This window comes from Schistocerca americana, chromosome 6, assembly GCF_021461395.2.
Source record: "Schistocerca americana isolate TAMUIC-IGC-003095 chromosome 6, iqSchAmer2.1, whole genome shotgun sequence".
Lineage (NCBI taxonomy): Eukaryota > Metazoa > Arthropoda > Insecta > Orthoptera > Acrididae > Schistocerca > Schistocerca americana.
The window spans coordinates 524,895,359-524,909,830 of record NC_060124.1 but is presented as its reverse complement, the minus strand read 5'-3'; the positions used below and the strand labels follow the sequence as shown (position 1 = coordinate 524,909,830).

General features: G+C 39.4%; 1 protein-coding gene across 1 annotated transcript in view; it reads right to left on the bottom strand.

The window, feature by feature from the left end:
• Nucleotides 1–14,472, bottom strand: part of LOC124620264 (hornerin-like) — a 163,724-nt gene that overhangs the window by 26,044 nt on the left and 123,208 nt on the right. Inside the window, exon 5 of the mRNA XM_047146931.1 lies at nt 5,444–5,650. Within this exon, the coding sequence (XP_047002887.1) occupies nt 5,444–5,650 (207 nt within the window). The remainder of the gene's footprint in view (nt 1–5,443; nt 5,651–14,472) is intronic.

Sequence of the window (14,472 nt, the reverse complement as noted above, 5' to 3'; positions counted from 1 at the left end):
CATGCAGAAAACTGTCGAAGGAATTACAGTGGGTCTAGTGGGGCCATGGAAGTTTCCGGTGTGAAAGACAGTCACTCTCTTCTGTGGTACAAGGTCAGATACCTACAGTTCCTGGGTGATGGTGATTTGAAGTCTTTTGATGCTGTATCTGAGGTGAAACCTTATGGAAATGATGTTACCATTACTAAACAGGAGTGCATAGGTCACGTTCAGAAACGTATGGGAACAAGGCTGAGTCGACTGAAGACCACAATGAAAGGCCAAGTACTCAGTGATGGAAAACGTTTGGGTGGAGCTAAAAGATTGACAGACAAGGTAATCAACAGATTTCAGAGAGACTATGGACTGGCAATAAGATAAAATACTCAGTGTTGATGCAATGGAAAAGGCTGTAATGGCACTTTACTACCACACCTTATCGACTGACGAGGAACCACTACATGGACTATGCCCACAGAGGACCCAATTCCTAATGCAAGTACAACAAATATCAGGGATCTGAACGTGTATACAAGCATCACCACAGTCTACTAGAAACTGTCATGAAGGCTATAAAACCAATTTTCAGAGATCTTTCTGCAACCGAAGTTTTGAAGAAATGTCTCCATGAACGTACACAAAATCAAAATGAAAGTGTGAATAATGTAATTTGGACCAGAATCCCAAAAAAATGTGTTTGCAGAAACTCATACTCTTCATTTTGGAGTATATGATGCCATTGCTACGTAGAACAAAGGTAACATTATAAAGTGCAATGTGCTGCAGAAGTTGGATGTGATGCCCGGAAAGTACATGGCGAGTGCAATGATGTCAATAGACAAAGAGGAAACGGGATGCTGAAAGGAAATAAAAGGAGTGTGAGAGGCAAGCCAGACAAAGAATGAAAGGTGTGAAAAGAAGGCTAGATGGGGAGATGTCTAGTAACAGTGAAAACCACTCTGTGGTGCTGGACTCCACTAAAATGTTAGTGAAACTTTTAAACTCTTTTTCCACAAGTTCACTTTTTTGCCATATAAGGAACATTTTGTACTAAACTATTAGAGATAGACTTAAAATTTTCAAGGAATGTAAACAATGCCAATATACACCTTGTGTCATAGCCTTTTGTGATACGTAATTGATAACAGATTTTATTTCAAAGATGCTATGCCAAAAATGTGTCAATTATTTTCAGTAACAATAATTTCTTCCCAATAAATTGAAATCCATATGGTACATGGTATTAAATATATGTAATATTATACTGTAAAAGTTTCATCATTCTGGTGTTAATAGTTCATAAGAAAATGTTCCTTACATTTGACATTGGAGGTATAGGACGTTTCGGGTCCCCTTAAAAGTATTGGCTTATAATATGTTGAAATGTGTGCAACTGGACCAGAGTTGATTAGTGAAAAAGGTGCAGCCCTGGTACCTTTTCTTAAATTATAAGTAAATGTTTCAAGATAATATGACATGTTTTAGAATTTACTTTTGTTTTAGAACTGTATAACCTTGTTGTTTCATTACACCTGTCTGAACATGAGAATGCCTGTTGAGACCCGTGGCAAATTTAAGTAGTTCTTGTACCAGTTTCTGAACAGAGTTTTTCAGGATGAATCTAACTTCCTTTTTCAGCTATTGCTATGCTGTTTTCATATTGTAAGTAAGTAATTTAGCTCTTGTTATTCAAGTTTTATCAGTTACTAGTTTTGAACTGATTGAACTCTGAGGCACAGAGATCCTTTTAGGAGACTATATTTTGATGTTTCAGTGTGATTTACTTGTTAGTGATTCAGTAATGACCTTATGAGTGCTTAATTTAACAATCACATGTGCTCAGGTTACCAGCATGTGCCTTATATAGATTTTATCATGCAAAATAAACAGCAACATTTTAACTTCCTGGCAGATCAAAACTGTGTGCCGGACCGAGACTCGAACTCAGGACCTTTGCCTTTCACGGGCAAGTGCTCTACCACTCTGCTGTAGAGTGAAAATCTCATTCTGGAAACATGCCCCAGGCTGTGGCTAGGCCATGTCTCCGCAGTATCCTTTCTTTCAGGTGTGCTAGTTCTACAAGGTTTGCAGGAGAGCTTCTGTTAAGTTTGGAAGGTAGGAGATTAGGCACTGGCAGAAGTAAAGCTGTGAGGACAGGGTGTGAGTCATGCTTGGGTAACTCAGTTGGTAGAGCACTTGCCCGTGAAAGGCAAAGGTCCCGAGTTCGAGTCTTGGTCCGGCACACAGTTTTGATCTGCCAGGAAGTTTCGTATCAGTGAACACTCCACTACAGAGTGAAAATCTCATTCTGGAAGCAACATTTTATCTTGCTGAGTGCATGCATATCTCCCATAATACTGAAATGGTAAGGATGTAAAGGCCAAGGTGAAGATGCATTTCAACATATTCCAGTTGAACATGACAAACAAACTAACTTTTGTACAAGGTACTCTCTACCATGCACTATGCAGCAGTTTGACGATTGCATATGAAGACCTGGATATCCAATAAATTAAAACTGCATGTCCGTGTAGTACTAGAGATCACAAATGGAGCAAGTATGAGTGATGTTAGGGCTGCTTACTTAAAACATCAAGGCACTGCTGTTACATCAATGCAAATGTGTTTGCGTCATTCCTGCTGTAGTTTTGCGAGTAAGAGGAGTCTGAGAACTACGGTGCTGCAGTTGCCTCATACTCATAGACTTGTTCCCTCTTACTAAAGCAGGCGAGTTGAAACTTACTGTTAGTGCAGGAGATGAGTACATGATCTTGCTGCTGTGAAGTGGAACTGACAGGAGGAAATGACCAATTGTCAGGATCAAATGGCATTTAAGGAAGCTGTCTTATGGGACTGTAGAGGATGTAAATCAAAAATTAATTGATGGAAAATATGCAATTGCAAAAGTTTTCCATTAGAGGTGGAGTGGTATCTGCAGTATGTTTACACTACAGTCTATGCTTCACACAGAAACATACAAATGTTGTCAAATGCAATCAAAATGGTTTTATTCTTGTTTATTTCACCTCTACCAGGAGAAAATATATGTGCTGCATCAAATGAAAACTGGGCACAGAGCAACATCACTATTATACTTGTGCCACAAAAGAGTGTGTTATTTATGTATTTATTTTGTGATGGCAACTTGTCTTTTTTGGGCTTGCTGTCAGTTGTGTTGTTTATCATTCATTTCTGTAATTTATTTTAATAATTAATCACCATTTAGAGATTGCAGTTCACCCTCATGTCATGCTTTCTGTTACTGTCTTTACAGATCAGTAATACCTATAAACATGTCAATATAATTGTTAGGCATTCTCTGAATATATATTAAATATTAAAATAAATCTACAGCAGTCTTCAAAAGTTTTACCTAAATAAATGTATGTATCAAAAGAATAATAATCACAGTTGAGCGATCATTGTTATATTGGTATTCAAATCACTTCTGTCATTTAGGTAGGTCAAACATTTTGTGACATTTCAGCTTGCACTAGAGAATGCCTATAAAGATGAAATAATGATTGTGAAATAAATTAACATTACTTTCCAGTTTAACAGTGGAAATTTATTTCAAAATGATTGTGTAACTAGTGGGAATGCTGCGAGTCTGCAGTTATACTCACTATCTGGCGTATTCACTCTCCTTCCTGAGTGAGTCAAGTACACGTGGTAGATACTCACGAGTCAAATCTACTGTGAAAAGCAGAGAGTGAGTTTGCAGAGGAGGCCACAGGACTTACTGGGGAGTTTAAAGTGAGTATACAGGGCTCATTTCTGATCTTTTGACTATTCTGTCTCTTATTGAACAAATACAATCAATTGTGCTACCTGAACCCTTGTAGCAGATCAAATCAAACTTTATGTAGGTTTCAACAATATTATGAAAGTGATAGATTGCTACTCACTGTAAAGATGACATGCTGATTTGCAACCAGGTGGCAGGGACTAGGTGGCAGGACAACACTACCACGAACAGTGTCAGGGGGCTGTGGGGAGGGATGGTGCAAACAGTGAGTTGGAAAGGAGTGGAGCAGAGAAGGGGAAAGACTGGTGGGTGCATTGGCAGACAGTGGTACACAGTGTGGTTGAGGGGACATTAATTGGGAGGAGGTGATATGACAGAGGGGGCAGAACCTTCCGGGTGGAGGGCTTGGGGACAGTAGGTTGAAGCTGGGATGATGTCAGACTCTGAGAACTACAAACTGCACAGTTCAGGAAAGCTGGTGATCGAGGTGAGGACCTGAATGGCCAAGGTTTTGAAGCAGCCATTGAAATCAAGCGTGTTATGTTCAATCTCATATTGTTGAACAGGATGGTCAAGTTTGCCCTCTGCCACAGTATAGTGATGGCCATTCATCCCAGTGGATAGCCGTTTGGCAGTCACACCAATATAAAAGGCTGTGCAATTATTGCAGCAGAGCTGGAATATATGACATGACCGCTTTACAGGTACATTACCCCCTGATGCAGTGGTATAATTCCGCAACAGGACTAATAGGAAGAGCTGGATGGGTGTATTGGCAGGGCTTGCATCTGGTTCTTGCACAGGGATATGATCCTTGTAGTGAGAGGTTGGGATTAGCAGTCTCTTAAGGATGGAATAGAATGATGTTGAGCTTGAATAGTTGAGGGAACACCACTTTAGGAGTGGATTGGAACAGCTGAACCACATACTTCATCAAGGTTGTGATCATCATGCCCTGAAATACGAGCCATCCTACCCTATATCATTCCCACCCATCCTAAAGTGGTATTTCGTCACCCACCCAACCTCCAAACGTTCTAGTCCAGTCTTATGGAACTCTCAATCCCAATCCCTTGGCACTGGGATTGTATCCCTGGTCAAGACTTGCACAGTCAACCCACCCAGAACACCTCATTCCAGTGCTGTTACACACTTATCCTACACCTATCAAAGATTGAGGCACCTTTGAAAACGAACATGTCATAACAGTTCTGTTGCAATCATTGCACAGCTTTTTATATTTTTGTGACTACCAACCAGTTGTTCACCAGGATGAATGGCCACAGCCAAACTGTGGCCAAGGGCGAAGTGGACCATCTCATGGTGCAATATATAGCTGAACACAACACGCTTCACTTCACTTCAATGGCTGCTTCACAACCAAGGCCATACAGACTATCGCCTCCACCACAAGCTTTTCTGAACTGGGTAGATGGTAGTTCTCCACTTCCAAAATCATCCCAGCCTCAACCTACATTAACTTACTGTCCCCACACCCTCCACCCAACAATTTCCATCCCTTCTGTCATACCTTCTCCCAGTTCATGTCTCCTCACCCTCACCCTCATTGTATCCCACACTGCCACTGGTTTTTTCCCTTTCTCTGCTCCTCTCCTCTTATGCCCATGTTGATATTCCAATCTGGTCTTTTCCATAGGCTTCTCACTTTCACAACTCAGCTTTAGTTTGAGACATTTGAAGTCAGTTTTTACTTACAGACTTCCATAAGATTTAGATCTCTCACGAAATACTGATGTGTCCTCTGCAGTTGGCCCAACTGGCGACTGCAATGGTGCACCCATTTGATCCTGTTCCAGTACCTCTGGATAAGATGTTGGATACTGCTGTGATCCGGGTGGGAAGTTTTTTGCTTCATCTGAAGATGTCTCAGAACTGAGCATGGCTGGTAGATCTTCAGTCTCACTGTAGGTAAACACAATCCAGTACATTACAAAAGCAGGAAAGATAATTTTGAAAGAGAGCTGAACAGAAATACCTTGACCTTTAAAAATTTGGTACAAAGAGAGGTGTATAGCATGTACACTACACATTGCTGGAATGCCTTGAGTGACAGTATACCTTCTCAGTGTCTATTACTGTTACAGAATATCAGATGTGGAAACCTTATGTGGGGATGATTTCTACATCTACACCTATACTCTGAAAGTCATTTTTCAGTGTGTGGAGCACTATGTGCCACTGTCACTCCCTCCTTTCCTGTGCCTGTCATGTATGGCTCATGGGACGAACATCTGTTAGTAGGTCTCCCTGTGGGCCTTAATCTCTCTGATTTTGTCTTCAGAATCTCTCCTTAAGATATACATAGAAAGCAATATATTTGTTGACTGCTTCCTGAACTTCAAAAGTAAACTACACATGATTATCAATGCTTCTATTTTAGCACCTGCCTCTGGAGTTGCTTGACAATCTCTGATGCACACTTTCACCCTTACTAGATGAAACTGGTCTTTTTTGGATCTTCCCTATTTCTTCTATGAATCCTATCTGGTACAGACTCATATTGACAAGCAATATTCATGTACTGATTGAATAAGGGTTTTGTAAGCTATTGCTCTGTAGTCATACCAGAAAGTGTCTTTCTGTGTATGTATGCACAACATGCCGCATTGGTTTATGTTGAGGGTCAACCACCACTCCCTGCATGAAGTGCGTATCCTCTGCATGTCTTCCTGTATTTCGCTACAATTCTCTAGCATTGCTACTTCTCTCCATACATCAGTATCATTCACGAAAAGATTCATACAACTTCCGGTATTGTTTACTATGTTGTTTTTACATATCGCACCCAAAATCACTTTTACATCAGAATACTTGTGTCACTGAGAGTAAAATGTTGTGCTGTTTTTACTACATTATTGGACTACTACATGTTTATATCTATCGACTAGTACCTGCATGTGGACATGAAGGGAGTAACTATAAGAAAGATTTTCAAGAAATGACCACATTTTCTTGAAATTCTGGGTCCTGAATGTGGTTTAATTACTTTTTGAGGAGTTACCAAACCAATTTAATGTGTAGGATGTCTGATATTTACAGAGACGATATGTTTCCCATAATGTCTTTAACACCCTGCAGACTGACGACATACTTACAGGTTATTAATGGCATCAAATTTATGCAAACTCTCCACATGCATGTTTTGAATATAGACAATGTGCACAGTTGTAACAACTGTGGAACATAATCCTAGTTTAAATACTAGAGTAACAGTTCGTAGGACCATGAAAAGCCATGACCACATAGACACTGTCACTGATAAATGAGGTAGCAGATGTTAGTCACAACTGGTATGACACTGGAAAGATTTAGCCAGCTTACAAATGAGTGAACAGTTAATGTGTGATCCATCCCAAAATGCCACTGAAATATGTGGTATCTATATCAAATTGTATTAACTGGGATATTTAATGCATACAAAGAGGGATAGTAGTGTTGTGTTGTGTGTTATGGGGAGGTAAGTATTTGGGTAGGGGCCTGTTGATCAACAGTACCTCAAATATATGGGGAATAGGCTGTTCTGGCAACCATTGAGGATACATGGTGGAACCAACTGTAGATTGTTGTGCACATTGGAACAGCCAAAGCATTTGTGTGTGTGGGGCTTGACAACATAACTTTGATCATTGCAACTGTTTTCAGACAGGGTTGAAGAGAATGTCGCTGGCCACTGTGGCCAAGCGGTTCTAGGTGCTTCCGTCCGGAACCACGCTGCTGCTACGGTTGCAGGTTCGAATCCTGCCTTGGGCATGGGTGTGTGTGATATCCTTAGGTTAGTTAGGTTGAAGTAGTTCTAAGTCTAGGGGACTGATGAGTTCAGATGTCCCATAGTGCTTAGAGCTATTTGAACCATTTTTTGAGGAGAATGCCCTTACTCACAGATTTTCAATTAAGCTCACAGTCTGAAGTATGTTGTTGAGAACTGCTGGGCTTCAGTTTTTCAAGCAATCAACTCAAGTCAGACTCAAATCATTCTGTGACAACTAGGCTGTAACTTCCTGGACTAGTGCAAATGAGCTGGGAATTTCAGGACCTCCAAATAGGCCAAGAAAGTGCTACATATCAGCAATTGATACTCAGGTGGCTGACTTGATTGCACACATGGTATGTTTCAGCTTAGGTATTCTTGAAGTGTCCACCCAATTGAGATAATGGTGGCTGTAGTACTAGTCAACAATGCTAAGAAATGGTGCTCACAAATGCAACAGTTAAAATCCAGTGATCATTTTTGCTGAAGCATTCACAACAATGTCCCAGAGTTTAAAGCAGCCTTAAGAAGCAGTGGAGGAAGCTGACTAAAAACCAGAGTTGGTGGCAGTATGCATTTCTGTGTATTGAAATACACATATCGAGTATAGACTATTGGGAAATATAAATGGTGTATTTTTTCACAATAGAGAAGAAAACTCCATGAAAATGTAAATTTAGGGTACATGAGGTTGGTCAGACAAGGCTTGGTATTGACTATGGTCATAAACCTACAATTACATTTCTCTGTTTGCCATCAAACTCACCAATGAGGGAACAAAAACTTCGCAGAAAACAATTACTTCACTCATACAGATGTTACCCACTGACACATACCATCACAATTAGAGGAGACTAACCACCCATTAGTTAGTTTGCATGGTTGGTTTTCTAAGTGGTGGGTGTAGCAACTACTGTAGCACAATGCTGTCAAAAAATATTTCACAAAATTCAAATTCTCATCAAGTGTAAAGGCTGTCAGTTGCACCAAAGTTAGCTTATAGAAACTTGTGGATCTCTCTAGAATGTGGGGATCTGAGGAACAAGCTCTACTCATTTAAGCAGAGATAGTGGAACTGCCTATGAGAACAATATATGTTACATATGTGCCTACTGCTTTGGCACATCACAGCACGACGACTACATTGTAACAGCTACTGTACATACATTTCATTCAATATGGCATCAGTAACAGCAGTGTGTTACAGTTTCTCTCAAGAAAACTTGAATTATAAAGTAATCGTGTGTAATCTGTAATTCAAATGTGCAAAATGGTTTCAGACTTTGCTTAGAATCACAATTATGGATACATTCTGCATGTGTGAGATACATTAATGCAAAAACTGTGTTTTCATGTGAATGTGATCACGGAAGCTGTAACGGATTTAATGCTATGTTAGTCGCTTTCGCTACCGGACATGAAATTAATGTGTTACAAAGTGTGTTGTATGAATTGCAAAGTGCTAGAAAAACAATAAATGTCCTAAAAGCAAAGCTTTGTGAATGTGAATTGAATGGAGTATCATCACTTAACTCAAACTCCTAAATCTACAGCACATCTAATCTTCCTAAAACGAGCGTAAATTAAAAGAAAAAAACTAAAAGCAACTAAAAAGATTGCTGTACAAAACAGCTACAATGCTCTGGAAATATGTGACTAAATAAAATCTTGTGGTGAGAGAGTGGAAGAACTAAGCGTCGTGAGAATTGAAAGTAAACAAGCCTCCGAAAAGTTCATTACACCTAACATACAAGCAACTGTTAACAAAAACCTCGAGCAAAAACTTAACAACTCAGCCCATAATGTGCTCAAATCGTTAAAATCTGTTAATAATATAGTACATAGAGACTGTGAAAAGAAAGAAGATTGTATAGTAGACTGCAAAACTTCGGAAGACTTGAGCACAAAAAATAATGCTTTTACTGTATATATACTTACCGACAGTCTCTGAAAAAGACTGGCAGAAACCCTATATAACTCAGGAGGCAGTGTTACTGGCGTAATAAAACCTGATGCTCCACTGAAAGATCATCAATAACTGCTAAAATCTGAGTATCAAGATAAAGAAAAATGTTTGTGTTCTAATCCTAAGGGGTGGAGTAGACGTCTGCTGCAATGATGTATTATCAGTAAGACGAGCGCTAAGAGACGCTCGAAAAGCTCAAAAATGTACATGTGATGGTAACCAGCATTCCATACGATTTTTTTTTAAGAAATCTCGTGTTAATGAAGAAATCAAAAAACTAACAGACTGCTTCACAAAATAACAAAGTGCTACCCAAATTCAACATTTGCCCAGCTAGATTTCAGAAAACAACATTTCATAAACAGTGGAGATCTCCTAAATAGAGCAGGACAACTGTATGTCTGTGCTCAAATTATGAAAACAATAAAAGATCTCAATGATCAACACAAACTACCTGGTATCCTCACCATAGCAGTAACTGAGCAAATGGAAATTTGCAAGGAAACGTCTAAGATGAGAGAGATACCTAACATACCGGTACCAGTATCTGAAGGAGTGGTAGAATATGGGGTACCAGTAGAAATGTCAGGAACATCCAGCAAAGTTGAAGAGGAAACAATTTCTTTAGATGAGAAAGCCTACAAACCTAGTGTAAACTTGTGTGCACCTGAAACCTCCAAGGATGAAGCTGTCAGCACATTCGACACACTTAATGCCTCATGCTCACTTGTAACTAGGACTGCAACCACACCAACAGCAAAGAACCATTCTACTAGATCCAGAAACTCATCAGCTGCTCTGCTGACATCTCAAAGTAAGAGCCTCAAGATAAGAAAAGCTGCTGTGCATAGTGACTATTTTTTTATGGGATCTTCGCAATTCTAAGAAGAAGAAAAGGCAGAATATTTACAGTGTCAGAAACAAGAAAGTACAAAGATAAATACTGCAGCAAATCTACTACATAAAACTTTAACAGTTGTATACCAAAATGTGCTTCCCCCACGAACCACGGACCTTGGCATTGGTGGGGAGGCTTGCGTGCCTCAACGATACAGATAGCCATACCGTAGGTGTAACCACAATGGAGGGGTATCTGTTGAGAGGCCAGACAAACATGTGGATCCTGAAGAGGGGCAGCAGCCTTTTCAGTAGTTGCAGGGGCAACAGTCTGGATGATTGACTGATCTGGCCTTGTAACATTAACCAAAATGGCCTTGCTGTGCTGGTACTGCGAACGGCTAATATCAAGGGGAAACTACAGCTGTAATTTCTCCCGAGGGCATGCAGCTTTACTGTATGATTAAATGACGATGGCGTCCTCTTGGGTAAAAAATTCTGGAGGTATAATAGTCCCCCATTCAGATCTCCGAGCGGGGACTACTCAGGAGGACGTTGTTACCAGGAGAAAGAAAACTGGCATTCTACGGATCGGAATGTCGAATGTCAGATCCCTTAATCGAGCAGGTAGGTTAGAAAATTTAAAAAGGGAAATGGATATGTTAAAGTTAGATACAGTGGGAATTAGTGAAGTTCAGTGGCAGGAGGAACAAGACTTCTGGTCAGGTGAAAACAGTGTTATAAATACAAAATCAAATAGGGGTAATGCAGGAGTATGTTTAATAATGAATCAAAAAAATAGGAGTACAGGTAAGCTACTACAAACAGCATAGTGAACGCATTATTGTGGCCAAGATAGACACGAAGCCCATGCCTACTACAGTAGTACAAGTTTATATGCCAACTAGCTCTGCAGATGATGAAGAAATTGAAGAAATGTATGAGGTGATAAAAGAAATTATTCAAATAGTGAAGGGAGATGAAAATTGAATAGTCATGGGTGACTGGAATTCAAGTGTAGGAAAAGGAAGAGAAGTAAACATAGTAGGTGAATATGGATTGGGGCTAGGAAATGAAAGAGGAAGCCGTCTGGTGGAATTTTGCACAGAGCGTAACTTAATCATAGCTAACACTTGGTTCAAGAAACATAAAAGAAGGTTTTATACATGGAAGAACCCTGGAGATACTAGAAGGTATCAGAAAGATTATATAATGGTAAGACAGAGATTTAGGAACCAGGTTTTAAATTGTAAGACATTTCCAGGGGCAGATGTGGACTCTGATCACAATCTATTGGTTATGAACTGTAGATTAAAACTGAAGAAACTGTAAAAAGGTGGGAATTTAAGGAGATAGAACCTGGATAAACTGAAAAAACCAGAGGTTGTACAGCGTTTCAGGGAGAGCATAAGGGAACAACTTACAGGAATGGGGAAAGAAATACAGTAGAAGAAGAATGGGTAACTTTGAGGAATGAAATAGTAAAGGCAGCAGTTTCAAATAGGCAAAAAGACAAGGGCTAGTAGAAACCCTTGGGTAACAGAAGAAATATTAAATTTAACTGATGAAAGGAGAAAATATAAAAATGCAGTAAATGAAGCAGGCTAATAGAAATACAAACGTCTCAAAAATGAGATTGACAGGAAGTGCAAAATGGCTAAGCAGGGACGGCTAGAGGACAAATGTAAGGATGTAGAGGCTTAACTCACTAGGGGGTAAGATAGATACTGCCTACAGGAAAATTAAAGAGACCTTTGGAAAAAAAGAGAGCCACTTGTATGAATATCAAGAGCTCAATTGGAAACCCAGTTCTAATCAATGAAGGGAAAGCAGAAAGGTGGAACGAGTATATAGAGGGTCTATACAAGGGCGATGTACTTGACGACAATATTATGGAAATGGAAGAGGATGTAGATGAAGATGAAATGGGAGATACGATACTGCGTGAAGAGTTTGACAGAGCACTGAAAGACCTGAGTCTAAACAAGGCCACCAGAGTAGACAACATTCCATTAGAACTACTTACAGCCTTGGGAGAGCAAGTTCTGACAAAACTCTACCATCATCAGGTGAGCAAGATGTATGAGACAGGTGAAATACCCTCAGACTTCAAGAAGAATATAATTATTCCAATCCCAAAGAAAGCAGGTATTGACAGATGTGAAAATTACCGAACTATCAGTTTAATAAGTCACAGCTGCAAAATACTAACGCGAATTCTTTACAGACGAATGGAAAATCTGATAGAAGCCGACCTCGGGGAAGATCAGTTTGGATTCCATAGAAATGTTGGAACACGTGTGGCAATACTGACCTTACGACTTATCTTAGAAGAAAGATTAAGGAAAGGCAAACCTACGTTTCTAGCATTTGTAGACTTAGAGAAAGCTTTTGACAATACTGACTGGATTACTCTCTTTCAAATTCTAAAGGTGGTAGGGGTAAAATACAGGGAGCGAAAGGCTATTTACAATTTGTACAGAAACCAGATGGCAGTCAGAGTCGAGGGGTATGAAAGGGAAGCAGTGGTTGGGAAGGGAGTGAGACAGGGTTGTAGCCTATCCCCGATGTTATTCAATCTGTATATTGAGCAAGCAATAAAGGAAACAAAAGAAAGGTTTGAGGTAGGAATTAAAATCCATGGAGAAGAAATAAAAACTATGAGGTTAGCTGATGACATTGTAATTCTGTCACACAGCAAAGGACATGGAAGAGCAGTTAAATGGACAGTGTCTTGAAAGGAGGCTATAAGATGAACATCAACAAAAACAAAACAAGGATAATGGAATGTAGTCAAATTAAGTCGGGTGATGCTGAGGGAATTAGATTAGGAAATGAGACACTTGAAGTAGTAAAGGAGTTTTGCTATTTGGGGAGCAAAATAACTGATGATGGTCGAAGTAGAGAAGATATAAAATGTAGACTGGCAATGGCAAGGAAAGAGTTTCTGAAGAAGAAAAATTTGTTAACATCGAGTGCAGATTTAAGTGTCAGGAAGTCGTTTCTGAAAGTATTTGTATGGAGTGTAGCCATGTATGGAAGTGAAATGTGGCCAATAAATAGTTTAGACAAGAAGAGAATAGAAGCTTTCGGGATGTGGTGCTACAGAAGAATGCTGAAAATTGGATGGGTAGATCACATAACTAATGAGGAGGTATTGAATAGAATTGCGGAGAAGAGGAGTTTGTTGGCACAACTTGACAAGAAGAAGGGACCGGTTGGTAGGACATGTTCTGAGGCATCAAGGGATCACAAATTTAGTATTTGAGGGCAGCCTGGAGGGTAAAAATCGTAGAGGGAGACCAAGAGATGAATACACTAAGCAGATTCAGAATGATGTAGGCTGCAGTAGGTACTGGGAGATGAAGAAACTTGCGCAGGATAGAGTAGCATGGAGAGCTGCATCAAACCAGTCTCAGGACTGAAGCCCACAACAACAACAACAACAACCAAAATTTGCAGGGACTAGAAAGTAAACTGGCTCAAATAGAAGTTCTATTGACTGACTATCTAAGAGACTAACATACTATGCATAAGTGAGCACTGGGTAAAAGAATGCAAGCGTCTAGCATAATCATTCCAAATTTTGAAATGTTTAGCAAATTTTGTAGAATCAACGATAAAGGGGGTGGGACATGTATTTATGTTAGTACAGGGGTAGAATCAAAAGAAATTAAATGTAAACTAAAATGCATAGAAGAAGATTTTGAATACATTATATGTGAGCTAACCAAATTAAAAATTACTATTGTGTGTGTGTGTGTGTGTGTGTACCGATCACCATTGGGCAACTTAAGCATTTTTATGGAAAACCTTCAGGGACTACTGAATGAACTTAAACATAATTTAATTGTTCTTGGTGATTTTAATGTTAACTTTGAGAATGATTGTAGTAAACAACAGCAACTGTGCAATCTGTTTTTGTGTCATAATATGACAACAACTGTAAATGAAGTTACCAGATGCGGAAATATGTCAAACTGTAATAGATCGAGTATTTATAAACAAGGAGAAGTGTGAATATAACACTGAAGTAATTTACACTGGTTTCTCGAATCACAAGGGTATCAAATTGAGTTGAAATATCACATCTTACAAGGACCCTTTTATCAAGAACAATTACAGAGAAAGGAGATTTATAAATGATGATAGCATAAGAATTTTTAATTACGT